General features: G+C 37.8%; 1 protein-coding gene across 1 annotated transcript in view; it reads right to left on the reverse strand.

Moving 5' to 3' along the window:
• The window catches only part of MAGI2 (membrane associated guanylate kinase, WW and PDZ domain containing 2), a 989,343-nt gene that overhangs the window by 81,311 nt on the left and 888,335 nt on the right, over nt 1–19,697 (reverse strand). Inside the window, exons 17-19 of the mRNA XM_058524198.1 lie at nt 17,681–17,855; nt 12,635–12,854; nt 12,038–12,181 (exon numbers count right to left, since the gene is read on the reverse strand). Of these exons, the coding sequence (XP_058380181.1) occupies nt 12,038–12,181; nt 12,635–12,854; nt 17,681–17,855 (539 nt within the window). The remainder of the gene's footprint in view (nt 1–12,037; nt 12,182–12,634; nt 12,855–17,680; nt 17,856–19,697) is intronic.

The raw sequence follows: 19,697 nt of genomic DNA on the forward strand, positions 1-19,697 counted from the left end.
GGAGTGAAAACCATCTTTAAAATTTCAGATACACAGATGAGGCATAGGATCAAAAATTTACACCGATTTTTCTCAGCATGCGCCTTTCTGAGGCATTGCAAACATTTCTGCATTAGTCTCTTCTACAAGTATACCAGGGCATAGCAGAGCATGGTTGATGGGCTGTGCTGGGACTCCAGACCCTGCCGCTGTCGGAACTGCTTCACCCCTCCCTTCACACAGCCCCTCCACGCTCCCCTTGCTCTGGGATCTGTTTACAGCAGATGATAAAAGAGGGTAGCTGTGAGCGTTGCATTGCCTGTAGACTGGCTTTGTTTGGCCTGCACAGCTTTTTTAAATTAAAAAAGTATTTTTTTCAAGTCTGGTTAACTCTTAAAAATACAGATTTTTGCTTTCTCTTGAAAAATCAAAGACTTAGAAGGAGGAAGCTAGTGTCTTTACACTGACAGGACAATTGGCCTGGGTGGTAGTGGCTGCTCCTCAGGAGGGGCAGAGCCACTCTTCACTCATTTATTTCCCTGCCCGGCTGCTGCACGCACATCAATGTGTGACCATCCCTCACCCTTTGTGAGACTGTGGGCCCAGGCAGAGCTGCCACAGCCCTGAGGGGCAAAGTGTGGAGGGTATGGAGGGCACTACGCTTCTTTCTGCTCAATATCTAGCAGCATGCGCATCACAAGGGCTGGCGGCCTCAGGACCCAGAGTCAGCCTGTGGCTGCAGGGTTCTCGGACAGGGCTGGAGCAGTGGCAAGGACTCCTCAGTGGCTTTGCAGGCAGGGGCCTCACACAAGCTGGGCTGAAGTTGGAGAGGAAGGGAAGGGGGAGCGCTACAGAATGACTGCAGGGCACATGTGGGGAACCCTCTGGGGCTCCTGCATGGGGACACTGTGAGAGGGGGCTAATTTCCAGCCTTCAGACCAGGAGTAGTTTTAGCAACCATAATTCAGTCATTGAAGGTAAATGTGACTTAAACTTGTGTTTCTAGCAATATGGTGGATTAGATACCCTGAATGACCTTACCATGCTGAAGAGGCAAGGAAGTAAGCAATCCTCTGACGCCAAAAACAAAGGGAATGTACAACTCCTGGGAGGTAAACAAATGCCAAAGGGAAGTTTTACCAGAAAGTATCTGCTGATTGTGGGGACACTCGAGTTTCCATTTTGATGACTGGGCACCAAGGATAGAAAACACAGCGTAGGGGCTACAACAGAGAGTCTAATAGGAGATGCCTGCAGAGGCTGGAACCCCAAGGACTATTCAAAAGAAGGTAAAAAGAATGCAAAGAGTGAGACAGAGAAAGCTGGACTAATATAGAAAAGGGACAAAATAAAGCAATAGAATTAAATAAAAATATTAGTATTCAAAATTAATGTAAATTGACTAAGATGATCTAGTTAAAATATATTGTTAAAAAATACAAATCCATCTACATAGACCAGAGAAACACATAAAATATAAGGGTACAGAAGGGTTGAAAGCAAAAGGATAAAAGAGACATATCAGACAGAGAAAACTAGTGTACTTATATTATTATCAGACACAACAGACTTTAGAGTAAAAAGCATTGACAGAGATATGGTAGGTTACTGCATAATGATAAAAGATTCAATTCACCTGGAAAATATAACAAATACCCGAGTACCAAATAACATGGTCTCAAAACATACAAAGTAAAAATTGACAGATCAAAGAAAAATTTACAAAATTATTAACAAAACATTTTTTAAAGAACCTAGCTCAGTATTTAATAGATCAAATAGATAAAAATTAGTAAGAATATAGAATACTTGGATAATATAATAATCAAGCTTTATCCAATGAACACATCTATAGAACACTGCACTCAACAATTATAGAATGCATATTCCGTTTAAGCACACATAGTTCATATACAAAATATTGAACACATGTAAAGCCAAAGAGCAAGCCACAACAAACTTGAAAGACCGAAATCATATAGAAAATATTCTCTGATGCTAACGGAATTACACTAGAAATAAAAAATAGAAAACTAACCAGAAAATCCCTATACATTTACAAATAAAAACCAAAAACACCTTCTAAATAATCCATTAGTCAAAGAAGAAATCATAATGGAAACAACCTAAGTGTCTATCATTGGATGAATGGATACGAAGATGTGGTATGTATATACACTAGAATATTATTCAGCTTTGAAAAAGAAGGGAATCTTGCCATTTGGGACAACATGGATGGACCTTGAGAGTGTTATGCTAAGTGAAATAAGCCGAGAAAGAAAGATAAATATTATCTCACTTATATGTGGAATCTAAACAAACAAACAATATCAAGCTTATAGATACAGAGAACAGATTGGTGGTTGCCAGAGGTAGGAGGGTGGGGGTGGGGTGGGAGAAATGAGTGAAGGGGGTCAAAAGGTACAAACTTCAGTTATAAAATAAATAAGTCATGGGATGTAATGTACAGCATGGTGACTATATTTAATAATACTGTATGGCATATTTGAAAGTTGCTAAGAGAATAGATCTTAAAAGTTCTCATCCCAGGAAAAAAATTTTTATAACTTTGTATGGTGACAGATGTTAACTAGACTTATCGTGCTGATCATTTTGCAACGTATACAAGTGTCGAATCATTATGTTGTACACCTGAAACTAATATAATGTTATATGTCAATTATACCTCAATAAAAAAAGAAGAAATCATAGTGGAAATTAGAATATATTTAGAACTTAAAATAATGAACATACTACATATCAAAACTATAGCCTTAAATTTATACATTATTAAGAGAGCTGAAGAAAACCTGAGAATTACTGATCTAAGTATCCACTTAAGGAGCAAGGAAAAGAACAATAGAGTAAAAAAGAAAATGGGGGGAGAGAAATATTAAATATAAAAGCAGAAAGGAATAAGCAAGAGAACAAATATGTAACCTGGTCCTTTAAAAGAATTAAAGAAATGGACAAATCTCTGGCATGATTAACAAAGAAAAACAGAAAGAATACATGAATAAACAATAGTCAAATAAATGAGAAGGGGACATAAATACAAATGCTTCAAACATTAAAAATATAAAAAGATAATATTATATGAAAACTTTGAAAATGAAAATAAAATAGATTAATTATTAGAGAATAAAGAAATTTATCAGAATCAACTCAAGAAGAAATAGATAAACCTGAATAACACCCTAGTTATTACAGAAATGTAACTGTGGTTTAAAATTTTCCCAGGAAGAAAATATACTAGTTCTGGATGGATTTACAAGTGCAATTCTATCCAACATTCACGGACAATTCTCAACTTACGTAAACTTTCCCAGATAACAACAACAACAGAAGGGATTATTCTCTTTCTCACTTTATAAGGCTAGTATAACGTTAATATAAAAATCATTCAAGGACACTACAAGAAAAGAAAATTACAGACCTTATTCAAGAACATGGAAACAAATATGCTAAAGGAAATATCAGAAAACTGAGTTGAACAATGCATCAGAAAGATACATCACGAATAAGTAGGACTTATGTGGGGAAATCAAGAGTGATTTAACATAAAAATCCATTAATAATGATTAATCATATTAATTAACATTGATTAATATTAATTAACATATTAAAGAAAAAAGATCACATGATACTTCCTATGGAAGTAGAAACAGTAGATAAAATTCAACACCTATTCGTAATAAACTCTCCAGCAAACTAGTAATAGAAGAGAACATTCTTAATCTGATAAAGGTTATCTATATAAACTCATTCAACACTATGTTTAATGGTGAAATGTTAAAAGCATTCACTCTAAGATTAGAAATAAAACAAGAGTGCTTACTTGACCACTTCTACTCAGCATCAAACTGGAAGCTGAGTCAACACAGTAAAATAAGAAAAAGAAATAAAAGGACTTAAAAGGAAGACATAGAGCTCTCATCATTTGCAGAAAATGTGATTATCTATGTAGAAAATCCAGAGGTAGCTAAGGGTAAATTATGAATTAATAAGAGAGTGTATTTAATTTTGCATGATACGGTTGATCAATATACAAAAATCGATTGTTGTTCTTTTCACTGGTAACAAACAGTTAAATATTAAAGTTAAATATTAAACATTAAAGAAATACTACATACAAGAGCAAAAATAAAACATACAAAGTGCCTAGAATCAATCTATCAAAATATCTGCAGGTATGTTATGGAAAAAGTTATAAAACTTGAAGCAGTTTATGGAAAACCTAAATAAATGGATTATATCATGTTCATGAGTAGAAAGACTCAATATTATAAAGATATAAGTTTTCCCACATTTATTTATAGATTCCAAGCAATTCCAACAAAAACCCTAGTAGGACAAGCACATTCTAAAAATTTATATGGAAGAGAAAAGGCCCAAGAACATCCAAACATTCCTGAAGAATTAAGATGTCTGTCTGGGGATGAGGGGGTGGGCAGTTTCCTCAACAAAACTGAAGACTTATTAAAAGGTAAATAAGTATAGTATTGATGTAGGTATAGACAAATGGTCCAGTAGAACAGTATAAATAACCTATAAACAGACCATTGCATTTATAAAATTTTATTTATTATAGAGCTGTCATCACAGATTGGAGAGAAACGTGGGGATATTCAATAAATGTTGCTGAAACAGGTGGTTATCCATATGGAAAAACTGAAATTGGATTTCTACCTTACACTACAAAGAGAAATCCATTCTAGGTGATTAAAGACTTAGATATGAAAAGCAAAACTATAAAGCTTTTAGAAGAAGATACAGAAGAAGATCTTTAAAAATATGAGGTAGGGAATGATTTTTCAAAGATGACACAGAAAGTGGAAACTATAAAGGAAAAGGTTGATTAAGTCAATTACACTAAAATCAAGACCTTCCATTTATCAAAAGGCATCACAAAGAAAGTGAAGTTATATGCCATAAACCGGGGTAAGATACTGGCAACACATCAATCGATGAAAAACTACCACCAAGAACATATAAATACTTCTAAAATCAATATGAAAATAAGGAACAATGCAACAGAATGTGGGGAAAAGATAGGAATAGGCGTTTTTACAAGAGGGAACATGAAAGCCCAATAAACATAAGAAAAGATGGTGAACAGTATTTGTAATCAAGAAACGAAAATTCAAACCTAAATAATATGTCATTTTCTACCTTCCAGAACAAGAATTTAAAATATCTTTTGAAGATGTGTAGTAAGGGAAACTCTTTTACATTATTGGTATGAGTATAAATTTGTACAACCACCTAAGGAAATATTTTTGTGTCATTTAGTTAAGTTAAATATGTGCCCTCCTTGGTATATAGGCTAGTCTAGTGAAATTCTCGCATTTGTGCCTTAGGAAATATGTACAAGTGTTGTATTAGTTACAAAAAACGGGAAATGACCCAAATGTCCATTGACAGGGAAAATCTCAAATCTCCATAGATGACTATTACAGACTGTAGCATACTCATTTATATATACATATGTATATAAACAATTTACAGCAGTGAAAATAAATGAACTATAGCTTCATGCATCAACTTGGATGAGTCTTTATGAACAGAGAGTATAAAAAACAAACCACAGAGAAGAACATGGACACTATGATTCATATAAAGTTCACAAAGTGTGCAAAACAAAATGATATAGTTGGGAGATACACATATATGAGGTAAAACTAGAAGAAATGGCAATATTTAGGGTGCTGGTTACTTCTGGGGAGTGGAGAGTGAGAGAGAACGGAATCATGGGAGACTGGTAATGTTCAGTTTTTTTAAGCTGCGGTATGGGTTCATGGGTGCTTGAATCATTGTTAGTATTTATACCTATTACATATGTTAGAAATATTCTTTTAAATGGTTTTATGCTTAATAAAAACAATATGTAAAATAGAATACTTTCGTAGTCACAGTCTAGTTACGTCTGGACCATAGAAGGAGAGGTGACAAATTCAACAGAAGCTGTTATCAGGGAATTTTGCTTTTCAATTAAACAAAAAAGACATGTAAGCAGTATGTTGTTTGCACATTGTTCAGTCTAACTCCAAAGCTCACTGCAGGCAGACTTGGACGTCATATGAGCTTCAGGAAGAAGGTAAGCCATTTTATAAATACGTTTACGTGATGTTAAGTAGGCATATACAGCTATTACATAGCTCTTAAGGTGATGAAGTTAAAAAATGTTCTTTTTTATAATAGAAAATATATTTTGTGGAAATGGGGAATATATTACACTTTTATGGAAGCAGGAAAATATTGTACCTTTTCAAGAGCAAACTTGATCTCCTTTCAGATTCTCTTTTAATTCAACTCTCAGATTTTTATTTAGAACTATAATCCCTTCCCTCCAAATGTCTCCTGATTTCTTAGATTCTTTGCTTCATTGAGCTTCACCAGTAAATTATTTCATATTTTCATTATTCTTTGCCTGTGTTTTCTATTTATTTTCAGTTTTTAATTAGATTGTGTTCCTAAGAGCTTTGTACCAGACATTTATTCACCTGTTGTGAAAATTTTATCTCTCTCAACTTTATTAGACTATTTTACAAATTTAAAGTCTTCTTTTTAAACCAGATCCATTAATATTTTTAATACTTTCTTACACTTTTCCTTAAAATCTGAATGTCACTTGTGTTTCTCTTATCTTCGCCTTCTTGAGTGACCGAAGAAAAGCAAGCAGACATAATGTTTATGTTATTTTCCACATTTACAGATCGTGTTTTGTTTTGTTTCTTTAACTTTTTTTGTGTGTGAGGAAGATTGGCTCTGAGCTAACATCTGTTGCCAATCCTCCTCTTTTTTTTTGCTGAGGAAGATTGGCTCTGACATAAGATCTGTGCTCATCTTCTTCTATTTTGTATATGGGATGCCGCCACACATGGCTTGATGAGTGGCGCATGGGTCCGTGCCTGGGATTCAAATCTGTGAACCCTGGGCCGCCGAAGCGGAGCGTGAGAACTTAACTGCTGTGCCACCGGGCTGGCCCCTGTCTCTTTAACTTTTAATACATCAATATTAATTGATGTTGAAAAACTATATAGTAATTCAAGTCAAAACTTGCTACTCTCTACTTTTTTTAATAAAGTGAATATTTCATGTAATTATCATTTGCATGGTTTTTCTTGTTATTTATTCTAACTGCACTATTTTGTTCAAATTCTATTTCATGGCATATCTTAACATCTAAGTCCCTCTTTTAATATGTGAGTCCCTCACAAATTAATACCTCACTCTATTGTTATAATAAAAAAATCAATACTACGTCCTGAAAAATTTCTCAAACCCTCCCAACAACTCTATACAGTAGGTATCATTTTTCTTATTTTATAGGCACAAGGTTCAACAAAGTAAATTGATGTTTCTAAGTTTAACAAAGTAAATGCACCATGTTTGCTTATTTTGGAGGTTTGCTTATTTTTGGAGTAAGGCTGAGGGTTTAGAAGGGCTCAAAATATCGTATTTTTAGTAAATCTTTAAATTTGTTTATTTAGTTACTCTTATATGTTTCTGATACACAGGGTCCTAGATTTTCTCTTTTAAATAAGCATGTAATTGATCTTCTGAAAATGAGTTTCTTATCCTCTCCCCTATATCTAGACTTTGGTGTGAAAATCTGACCCTCAAAAAGGAGCCATTATTTTCCCCACTACTTTCTGATTGTGGTTTGCTGTCAGTATGTTCTCATATCTTGAGGGAACCCATTGACTGTATCTGGATACCTTATCAGGATAAGTACTTATCAGGATACTTGCCTGATCTGACTCTTGTTTCGTCAAGTGGAAAAAAAGTATTTATTTAACAAAAAAATTGAGAAAACATACAATGCTTTCAGAGGAAGAAAAAAAATTCCATATTCCATTAGAATACTCCTTAATCAATTTGAAAGTCAAACAGTCTAATTTGGGGCCAGCCCCGTGGCTTAGCGGTTAAGTGTGTGCGCTCCGCTACTGGCGGCCCGGGTTTGGATCCCGGGTGCGCACCGACGCACAGCTTCTCCGGCCATGCTGAGGCCGCATCCCACATACAGCAACTAGAAGGATGTGCAACTATGACATACAACTATGTACTGGGGCTTTGGGGGGGAAAAGGAGGAGAATTGGCAATAGATGTTAGCTCAGAGCCAGTCTTCCTCAGCAAAAGGAGGAGGATTAGCATGGATGTTAGCTCAGGGCTGATCTTCCTCACAAAAACAAAAAAACAAAAAGAACCAGTCTAATTTGCCAAAGATCTCTGCTAAGATAATTCTCACTGCTGCAGGTGCCCAGAAAGACTAGAGTGAAATCATTCCCCTGGGCCTCACTTTTGGGATATGTCTACCTGTCTCTCACCAGATCCAGGAAAGAACCCCTGGGGTAGGAAGATCATCGGCATTTCTCTTGGATACCTGGGATATCACTTGGACGCCTAAGGACAGGCTTTAAAAATATATATCTGTGCCATCATTTCTTAGAATCCGCAGTGTGAGAAAGATGTCCTTACACCTGTGCTAGCCACCTCCTCTGACACCCACTAAACCTGGTTCTCTCCGTATTCTTAGCAAAGTCTCCTACAACTAAACAGGCACATACCATCACTGTCCTACAACCAAGACCAACGTAGAAGACCTAGGAAAAGTCTCAGGTGCAGAGGCTAACATCTGGTGCATTAACGAATTGTTCAAAAGTAGTATTATTTACATCCCTAACCCAAGGGCACAGTAATTCATTAATTGTTATATGAAATGATTTTTCAGAATCACCAGCTCTTTCGTAGTAATTTTGAGTTGAGCAATTTTACTGTACTGGATTTAATGTAAGATATCCTGCCATTACCAGATCATTACTTGACTTTTTCCTTCTGTTTCTGATTGTGAAAAAGGGAAAAAAACTTAGTGTTTTCCAAACTTACCTGATCATGAAGTATGTGTGTATTTAGTTTGAGCGTAGAGGAAATAATGCATTAAGACTGAAGATGGGGCCAGCCCCGTGGCTTGTCGGTTAAGTGCTCGCACTCCACTACTGGCGGCCCGGGTTCGGATCCTGGGCGCACACTGAGGCACCGCTTCTCCGGCCATGCTGAGGCCGCGTCCCATATACAGCAACTAGAAGGATGTGCAGCTATGACCTACAACTATCTACTGGGGGGCTTTGGGGGGAAAATAAAAAAGGAAGAGGATTGGCAATGGATGTTAGCTCAGAGCTGATCTTCCTCAGCAAAAAGAGGAGGATTAGCATGGATGTTAGCTCAGGGCTGATCTTCCTCACAAAAAAAAAAAAGACGGAAGATGGAGGAATCCCATTAACAAGGAGAAATGTGCCCAAGTGTTTCAAAGGCTAGAAGAACCTGGCACTAGCTTCTATTCTTCTTTAGTTTATTTTTAATGATAGCCTGTGAATGTCTAGTTTACAGACTTTTCTCAGAAGTCTTGGAACTTTACAAACCAAGCTATAATACCCACGGAGTGAACAGCTGCCTTATAAGCATCACCTGCACAGATATTTAAGATTTACATATTCATTTTATTGTGAAATTTCCAGATTGGTAACCTATATGTTATCCAGTTTATGCGTTAGTTTAAAATAATCAAACTCTTGAGTCATGCAAATATTGCTCAATCCTGGTTCTTGCTGAAATAAACACATCAGTGAATTAAAAGTTATTACCAATTTTTGATAAGCATGAATGAAGGTAGAAAAGATTAGCTTTAAATGATTAAATTTGATAATAAACATGAAAACAAGATCCGAATTAATTATGTGCTATGATCAAGAACAATTATTGATCTTTAACTGTACAGACATAAAATATTTATCTGACAGTAGATAATATGAGCACCTTCGAACTTACATGATGTAGTCCCTTTCCTTGACATGGACGTGGTCACCTCTCGACAAGTTCCCTATTAGTGCTCTAAGAATCCATGAGTTAGAAAAACTTACAACATTGGAATATCAAAGATAACCCATAAAAAGCAGAAAAAAGTCTTCCATCCATCCCTGCCAAGTTCTCAGCCTTATTTCAAAGACTGGAGATAAAATCAACCAGTAAAATCTGATCCATGGAATTTCTATGACTCTCAAGTGGCTCATTTTCTTTGAGAATTAAATGTTAGAAATATATATATTGTAGTCCAAAATAAACTAACCCATATTATCTAAAACTGGCCATAATAATTCCTTTTGGACAGCTTGTACACAGAAAGAATAGGTTGCTTTATAAAAATGGCATGGAAAATGATGAAATATTGCTTATTTTTATAATCTTTGACAAGAAGTGAAAATACTATTTCCTGAAACCCAGGTAGAGGACTCATTTTTATCACCTGCCAGAAGGAAAAAACGTCTTTCATAAAATTGAGCACCTGCCTACAGAATTCTAAATCTGTGTTTACATGGATTTAAGGACCTCAGGTAAACCGTTGAAACAGAATGGAAATCTCCTTAGAGAAGATCGTGGGGGGATTAATGAAGCCTGAGCCACACACACGCACACACAGCCTAGTGGCCCCACTCCTCGAGTTTCTGATTCAGTAGGTTTGTGGTGGGGCTTGAGAATCTGCATTTCTAACACCTTCCCAGGTGATGCTGATGACAGGGACCACACTGAGAGCTACTGCTTTGGCTTAAATTCTGTAAGAAAGAGTATTCTTTTTACATAAAAGTACTTCTATATTTAGGCTTGTATGCCTTGGGAGTACTGTATATATCGAGTAGCCATTTAGACCATTTGTTAAAAAATGTGGCCACTGTTTGGAACCTACACAAGCCACCTCTGAAGTCCACTGGGGGTGGGGTGGAGCTGTCCTCTCTCACAGGGCTCTGGTCGTTTCACTCATGGCCTTCATGAGGTGTTGCTTTCACCTGCCACTGCAAAGATTAATTTTGTTTTATTTAACCACTTGTGAGTTGACTTTATAGCATAAGAAAGTGCCTTTCTGTTTATAGGAGCCAAGAAACCATGCAGAGGCCTATCCTAAAACCACACGTAGAAGGGGTAAGAGAAGGCTGGTGTTGGATCAGGGCAGGGCCAAATTCCAACTTGGATACTTCCCAGTTCTCAAAGGATTGTGAAGGGAGGGAGAAAAATAGACACGATTTACATTCCTTCTGCTTTTGCACTGTGGATGATTCATTGACTTGGGAATGAGAACCACAGAAATGGTGGACTTGGTGGTAGGAATAACAGATTCATTCAGTTGTCCGGGAGCAATTGGTTGGTGAGGCTCAGCATAAGAATCTGAGGTTCTAGAACTCAAGAACCACAGCTATTCTGTATTAACTTAAAGAGCAAGGAGGGAGGCCAAGAATGAATTCTAGATTTTATTTATAATAACTAACTTTTATTATGTGCTTACTAGTTGCCATTTTACAGAGGGAGAGAGAAAGAGACTGACTAATGTTCTATATTGTTATATTTTTGTTTTGTATCTTTAGATGAAGAATCAGTTACGCATCCATCAGATAACTCAAAGTAACTATTACATTGAAAAATCCACCTTCAACTTACACTGTAATTGGAAAATTTCTGACTACTACCATTTTTAAAGACAACATGTATCCAAAAAACCTAGTCCCCCTTTCTCCTACTGCTTCTGTCTGCCCAATATGAAAGCCAAAAGACCAGTCAACACAAAAGAAATATTTCCAAAGCAGCGCAGAACCATTTGACTAATAAACTTGGGAAAAAAAGCATCAAGCTAAAAATAAATTTCAAAAGACTCAACCTCAAATGAAAACTGAATCATCAAACCATGGAAAAAATTATGGAGCGATCTTTCCATTTTAAGCTATTTCTTAGATTGTTCATTTTCTTTAGTTTGCTCTTTAGAGAAACTATATATATATAACACACTATATTGAGATTTGTCAATTAGAAGTCTATAACCAGGAAAATGAGCGATATTATAATTCTTAAATAACATTTGGCCAAACCTTTAGAAAATTGGATCATAAAATCGAAAGAAGGCAAAACCTACATCAAATCTGCTTGCCTAATGGCACACTTTAGTCCTCCTCTGACACCACCATGGGATTTTCTTTCAGAATTAAGCAATTCTACAAAAAGAGACTGTTCTTACCCTCATCCTTCCATTCCTTATTGCTGGCCCATCTTCTGCCAATCTCAACACGTACAAATCCATTTTGTATTCCCTTCCTCCACGAATGCTGAATCCAAATCCTTTGGCTCCTTTCTCCATGTCCACAGTGAAATAATCAAAATCCTTTGGGGTTGGGGAGAAAACGGAATAAACAATTGTTTAGTATCAGAGAAGCTTCTGTGGTCAGTCCCTCTGTTCTCCTTCTCTCTCATAGTTAATGTGTTCCAAATGACACCGTGTTGTGAGAAGAAGTAATCTGACTTCACCATATAGCAAACCGAAAGACAAAATTCCAACAGTTTGAGCAGATCGGAACACAGTTCACTTGGTCATTAAAGGAACTGCTGTGTAGCTTGTTCACTTTGGTATTCATCGGTTTACTTAGCAAACGTAATTATTGCATATAGGCCTGGGGGATATTATTTCTCTTTTGAATTTTCTCTTTCACTGCTGTTGAGCACCATAAATCAATGTATCAGAGTCGTGTATGTGTGTGTGTGTATGTGTGTGTGTGTATGTATGTGAATTATAGGTCTGCTCATTAGAAAATGAAATTTAATGGGGTCTTTGAGGTACCTGGGGCTGCCTGTAGTCTGACAGAGGGTACTGCCTGGTGTCAGGGGAGTGCTGCCTGTAGTCCAGCAGGGGAGGTTGCCTATAGTCCAAGGGCGGGGGTTGCTGGTAGTCCCCTCCTGGGGGCTGCCTGTAGTCCAGTGGGGGCTGCCTGTAGTCCGTGAACGGAGGCTGTCGGATGTCTGGTTTCACATCTTGCCTCGCTTTTACTTCTGACCTGTAACTAAATAAATGGAAATGGGATTTGCTTTGGTATCTCAGCATTCTAAGGAGGCTAGAATGATCACATGATCTCTAGGCATATGTGGGCCACACTTCTTGGTGGTCCTTTTGCATTTTCAGGAGTATGAAAAGATTAAATAAATGATAAGTATTTTTCAATCTTTGACAAATGCCATATTGTATACTTTTCATTTGGCTCCTTAACGAATCAAGGTAAAAATGATGGTTCAACCAGAACTTTGTGGAAAAGGACTTATGGATATCCCTCTCTTTGACTTTGGCTATTTAAAAACTGTACAATTGCAGCAAATCTAGGGAGTTAAGCACTGAACTGTACATCCCAAAATATCAGTCTGTCTCAACACCAGTAAACCGACTCTCTCAACCGCTCACACACACCATTCATTACTTCATGAATACATGATTGAAATGATTTCTAAACACTCCACAAATACATAATTAAAGGCTATTTTAACCTGCCTGGTAGGGTCTTTTTGAATATATTCCAGAGGTTATAGGAGTGATAGTAAGGTATAATCACCAACTACAAATCAAGCAGAAAGTCACTGGGTCATTGTTAAGAGTAGAAACGTATTATGTAGAGTTTAAATACTAGACTACAGCTATCAGATTAGCGTCAGATACTATCATGGGCTTAAGACGGAAGGAAAGGCAAAAATGTTTATGATGTCCAACATTTGTCTCTTTCTTATTTCTAGATATCAGTTACTAACAAAATAAATACAGAGACTGGAATGAGTTGTTTAGTGCTCTCTTGTGAATCCAAACTGCTCTCAACTGAGGAAATTCCCAGCTCCAAAAAGGGATTAAAATAGCCAGTACCTACCATTAGGGGATCATTAGGAAGGTAAGCTGAAAAATTATCATCATAGTATAGAAGCCACTTAATTCTGTAGTTCATTGCCTACTGGCACAGCAATAGTCTCTAATGAGCTACCCAGGGATATAGGAAGATTAAAAATATACATTCTATATAATAATAATTTTATCTAAAATTAATATGGAAGGTTTGAGGAATCGAGAAAATATTTAGTACCAAGGAAAAACTCACATGTGTCAGGAAAATGGTTCAAAATCAGTAGAATTTTTACCTTTGAGACTAGGTTTTTTCTTTACTGGCTTATGGTCTCACTAATGCTCATTAGTATTAAATATTTTAAAAAATCACTCACCTGAACAATTGCCATTAGCGTCATCTAATGTTTGGTAAGGTCACACTGAAAGTGGACGGCAGTAGATGTATTTAGTTGGGGTTTTTGGAAGGAGGTTAGTAATGTAGTTATTTTAATCAATGCTTTGAGTAGGTCCCATTTGTTACTTAACCTGCGGAAGTGACACATTCCTTTCGTGAGGTGCATAATTTAGGCTTTGCTTTGTACCTCAGCAAGTGGTCCACTCACTCACTGAGAGTGTGCATGCTGAGGACAGGATTATTTAAAATATGCGTTGAGATGCTTAACTATGCAAATGAACGAATTAAACAAAAGGAATTGAACTGAGTGACACTTGGTGCGTGTCAGTTCCTTTGTAGAAATAGCTTGCTTGCTGGTTTAGATGTTACATTGTTTTAAGTTATAGCACAGTCACTTTATTTTCATTATGCGTGTGATATGGATATGAAATATCCATCACGTGCTCCATTTCTAAGCAGATGTATCACGAGATACAGAAAAAGACGGTGAAATGGAAGAGTCTTCCTAAAGATGACACAAAAGCTTAGAAACAGGAATGGTTAAAACTTGCAACAGCTGTCATCTAAACCTACCTTCCAGCACCCAGACCTCATTCTACGCCAGTGCCAGGTGTCAGGATTTTACCAGCTGCACATTGAAGAGTTCTTTAATAAGAAAAATATACTAATTTTTTATGAGTGTTGCTAACTTTTAAGCGAATGATACACTGACGGGCAAAAATTACGTTGCTTTGAATTTGTGAAACACTTTAAGGAAAACTCGAGATTATTAAAGGATTATTAGCCTCTTTAAAGCTCCTTTACTTATGAAAGAAGGTCATCAGTATAACTGTGCACAGCTATTAATTCCATTATTAAAGTGACTTGAGAGCTGATAAAACTAGATCACTAATGGTAATTTCTAGCAGAATTTTATAGTATGAACAAGTTCAAGAACCAAGAAACACTGCCCATGTGGTAGGGGATCTTATGGTGGGATTTTACCTTGTGTGGGCCTTTCAAGAATTCCTTCCAGCCTCAAGTATCTAGGGTTCAAAGACTGTGAAAGAAGTCAATTTCCAATGCTCTTGCACTGATCTTGCTATTTAAAATGCAGTCAAATATCAATTGCCCTTGCTGGGGAAGGTAAACCCTGCTACTTATATTTACTTTTGGAATATACTACACAATGGCTCTTTTGTTGTTTTCAATAAATGCTTCTCCCTGAATAGTGTTTTGTTTATGTCCATATTAAAATTATTTTGTGTTTCCCGAGCTCACACCAAGAGGATGTTAAGGGACAGAGAAATGGGTAGAGGTGTGCAGGGCGTCAGTTGGAAGCCAATCGAAGAGTAAAGAAGACAGGATAAAGCAGTCACTCATTCTAACTCAAAAAATAAAAATTTGCAAGCAGACTGGCATTTTATTTTATACCACTTTAACACGGGTGCTGGCTTAATTTAACATGTAGGTGGGCACTTCCTGTACAAATGAACTAATAAAAAATTCATACTGTGTGCTTGGCATACAAGCTATCTTGGAGACATCTCTAGCCTAGGAAAAGGCAAAGAGTTTTCTCTCTGATACCATAACCATCTTTAAATGTAGCTAGGAAAATGGTTCTGGTATCTGTGAGATCATTGAATCTCTTCATTCATACGCAAATGAGCCACCCAGAAACAAGTGAAGAGTTAAGCCAGGAAAGCCCAGTGCCAGGATAGGGTCCTAGAACTGGAGTGGGCCCTTTCTAGGCTTTTAATATTACTGAAGCAAAAATACCCAAGAACTCTAGGCAAATTTGTTGGTGATTTATAAAAATTTGGATCAGGTCAATCTGTTAATCCCAGAGGTAGGAAATATTTTATTCTGTAGTCAGGCAAAAAAAATATCCAAAAACCATTGTTTCTGTAATGGGACTGAGTCCCAGTCATGAGCTAGTAACAGATGGGGACAGAATAGTAGCCTCGTCAACTGTTATTCTCTCCACTGAACTATTGCACACCAGGGGTGAGATTACCCATCCCAAGGCTAGAAGCAAGAGCCCATCTCAAGGGGAGTCTGACTCTGGAAAGGTGAAGATGGAATTGTGGCTGGAAGTTTAATCGACAGTGGCAGAGGCAAGAAAGAGTCTGAAGCTGGCTCGGGGACTGCTGGAGCCCTCAGATCCTCCCTCCTGAGGCTAAAATGAATCCTGGGGAAAGCTGGTGCAATCTGTCGAAACAACACGCGGTGAAAGAGAACACATCTGGGGCTTATTATTGAGGAAACCCAGGACTTACTCCTCTTATGGATTGTCAGATTCTTACCTCTGTATCATTTGCTTTATGAGGCTTAGTCTTTTTTCTTCCCTGGAATATATTAAAACCATAAACAGCTGAGGACAACAGACATTTACTTTTCTATGAAAGCAAATGAGGGATATCAGAACAGAACAGGGCTTTATGGAAATAACACCTGTGGCAGAGGGAAAATATTTGCTTCGCTACAGTGTGAGTGATGAACCTAGAGAGTTCTGGGACTCAAAAACTGGGTGTCACTTCATCTTACCAACATGGGAGGCAGGAGATGGGAAGCAGATGTTCAGAAAACATTAGAATCATGGAAAAGACCGGTGAGGATTTTGTATTCAGAGATGTTCCCATGGGCTCTTCTGTTTTTCTCCTTCGAAAGGGAGAAAACAACACAGGAACATGTCTTCATACCTTTCTCTAATGGCTCAACCTAACCCAGGCTCCCCATTACACACAAGCCACAATGAGAAGACAATGTTATTTTTATAAGGCATCCTTTTTTTTCTAAAGTTCAAAGTACCTTACTTACATTAGTTCATGACGTGGAATGAAAGAACCTCATTAGATTTTGGGTGGGAGGATATAAAGTGAAATGCAGTAAAAATGCTAAAATTTATCAATGTTTTCAAATCCTTCAACGTTTCCCCTTCTCCACACCATTGTTATTTTCAAGCCATTACCTTCATGGCTCAATGGTCACTGGCAGCCGCCTCTAACTGCTTAACCTGCATTCACCCTGATCAGTTTCCAGTCTGTTCTCTGTGGGGTCAACTGAGAGATCTTGAAAAGCAAATCCAATGATGTCAATCCTCAGCTTAAAGCCCTCCAATGACTTCTCACTACACTTAAGATCAAAATCTTTAACATGCCTACGAGATCTTGTAGGGCCAAAATCTTTAACATGCCTATGAGACCTTGTAGGGTGGGTCCTACCACCCTCACTGGCTTCATCTCAAACCATGCTCCCTCCTCTTTACCCCCATTACGTGGCGTTATTTCCCTCCTTAGTGCTTACATGCTCCCTCCTGCCAAAGGGCCTTTGGGAAGGTTCTTCACTCTGGCTGGAGTCCCTTTATTGTGCTCTTTAGCTAGTTAAGCCCTACTCGTCTGCAATCGCTCATCATTTCTTCAGGAAAGGTTCCCTTATTGTGAAGGACAGACACTTGTGTTTGCTGATAAAACCACCTTTATAACATACACACAATCTCCAAATCACACATAGGTGCACATGAAATTTTTACTTTATGAAAATCTCTGGCCTGCCTGTGTCCTGTCCTGTCCCAAACTCTCCCTCTCCCAGACCCCCTCACCTCTCAGAATCAGAAAAGCCCACGGAAACTTTACCTGTTTTCATGTCCTTGCAACTGAAGTGGCTGAGGAGGAGCTGGTTGGGTGACAGGACTGTTGGGGGCGGCAGGGCTTGGCTGGGCCAGAGGACTCTGCTGGGCCAAGGGGCTGTGCTGCTGGGCCATGGGGCTCTGCTTCTCTGAGCTGGGTGCTGAGGCTGGGCTGCTGAGCTCTGTAATGGGGAACCAAAGTGGCAAATGCAGACAGATTGGCATTTGATGAAGGGCAGAAGGTGGCCAGAGGTGGTAACTCTTTGCCTCTGCAGATGACTCAAGGCTTTGGTTATTTCATTCTCTGTTAGGCTTTAAGACAGCAGCTTAAACTTCTCAAATTCCAGTACCACCCCCAGAATTAGAATTCTTTTGTTAATTATAAGGGTTGTTGAACAAGGTTATGAACAGATTCTCTTGTCATGTTGTCAGAAGAAAAGATTACAATAAAGAAAAATCTGTTAAAACTATGAAACAATAATTCAAAGGCATAAGCTCTAAAACATATTCTATTTTTCCAGTATTGCTTACTGAGAAAAAACATTTTAGTCACTACTTTTTGGTTATGACGAGAAGTCTTACCAGTATGCCAAACTTTGGATAAGGAACTAACCATAATAAAAGTAAATGCTTTTTACAATCTTTTCTCCAGTTCCTTGTTAGTCTCATTGCCTAATAACCCCCTGTACTCCATGGTTCTCTAGAAAGAGGAAAAAACATTGGACAGAAGAAGGTTCATAAAGTTGTTCTTTGTTAAAACTGAGTCTTGGCCTTTCTTCTAATAGCATAGAATTTTCAACAGATATTGTCTCTCTATGTTGGAGTACGAGCAGGACAGACATGTTGAAGACTGGGAGAACGGAGACGCAAGTCAGATTTTTTGTGAGCAACCCTGCTTAGAGTTAATTTCCATTGAATATTTTATACATAATGGTGTCTGTAGATAACAGGTTAAAAAAATGGTCATTTTCTTTTCTTTTGGTTGGGTGACAAAAGGGAGGTGATCTATTAGCATTCCCTTATAAACCACTGTTCTGCTTTCTTTTCTCACAGCCCAAATTTTTAAATTCCTTTTCCACTTGTATCAGGGTTTCTCAGCCTCAGCACTGTTGACAATTTGGGCCAGATCATTCTTTGCTGTGAGGGGTTGTTCTGTGCACTGTAGGATGTTTAGCAGAATTCTTGCCCTCTACCCCTCAGATGACAGTAGCATCCCCACCCCAACCATGACAATCAAAAATGTCTCCAGACATTGCCAAATGTCCCCAGGGGGGCACAGAAGCACCTCAGTTGAGAACCTTTGTTTTATATTTGAAGTCAGGTGGTCGATTGGTGCCTCATTGTTAGATAGTACCAAGATGGAATCAGGAGACTAAGTAAAACCAAGGGGACCAAGGTGAATGAGCCCATCATTCACCATGTGGGACACCATGGTCCAGTCACCAGTGAGCTCCAGGGACTGAATTCTCGAATATCATTAATAAGTCAGCAGCTACAAACTAGTAATGAACCCACTACGTCTGGAAATGGTGAATTTATGGTGAACTGGTACTCAGAACTCCGTGGCCCCTTAAGGCACAGCTGTGAGTTGTGATGCTTACCACTCTTCAAGCCTCAGGGGGGCGTCCTTGTACAGATAAACTCAAAAGGCTAAGTGGGAACTTAAAATTTGTATCAGATGCAACATTTTCTAAATGAGCTCTCTTTATACCACAAAACTTCCTCAAGCTTTTCAAAATCAATCCGACTTTGAAGAATCCTCCAGAGCTTAACCGTTAACATGAATACATTGTTTTTTTTTTTTTCCTTCAGATTTGTAACTCTATCATCTCTGTTGAATGGGTTCTGGCTTAACATAACCATAAGAACGGTAGTTCCAGGACCATAGGGAATGACTGAATAACCCAGTGTCTTGGGATTCATACTATTTATCTATGATGTCAAATAGCTCGATCTGGGAATGAAATTGGGACTGAGTAAACAAGATATGGGTTGCAAGAGAGTGTGAATTTTTACAAAAGTGG

The sequence above is a fragment of the Diceros bicornis genome, chromosome 3 (assembly GCF_020826845.1).
Source record: "Diceros bicornis minor isolate mBicDic1 chromosome 3, mDicBic1.mat.cur, whole genome shotgun sequence".
Taxonomy (NCBI): domain Eukaryota; kingdom Metazoa; phylum Chordata; class Mammalia; order Perissodactyla; family Rhinocerotidae; genus Diceros; species Diceros bicornis.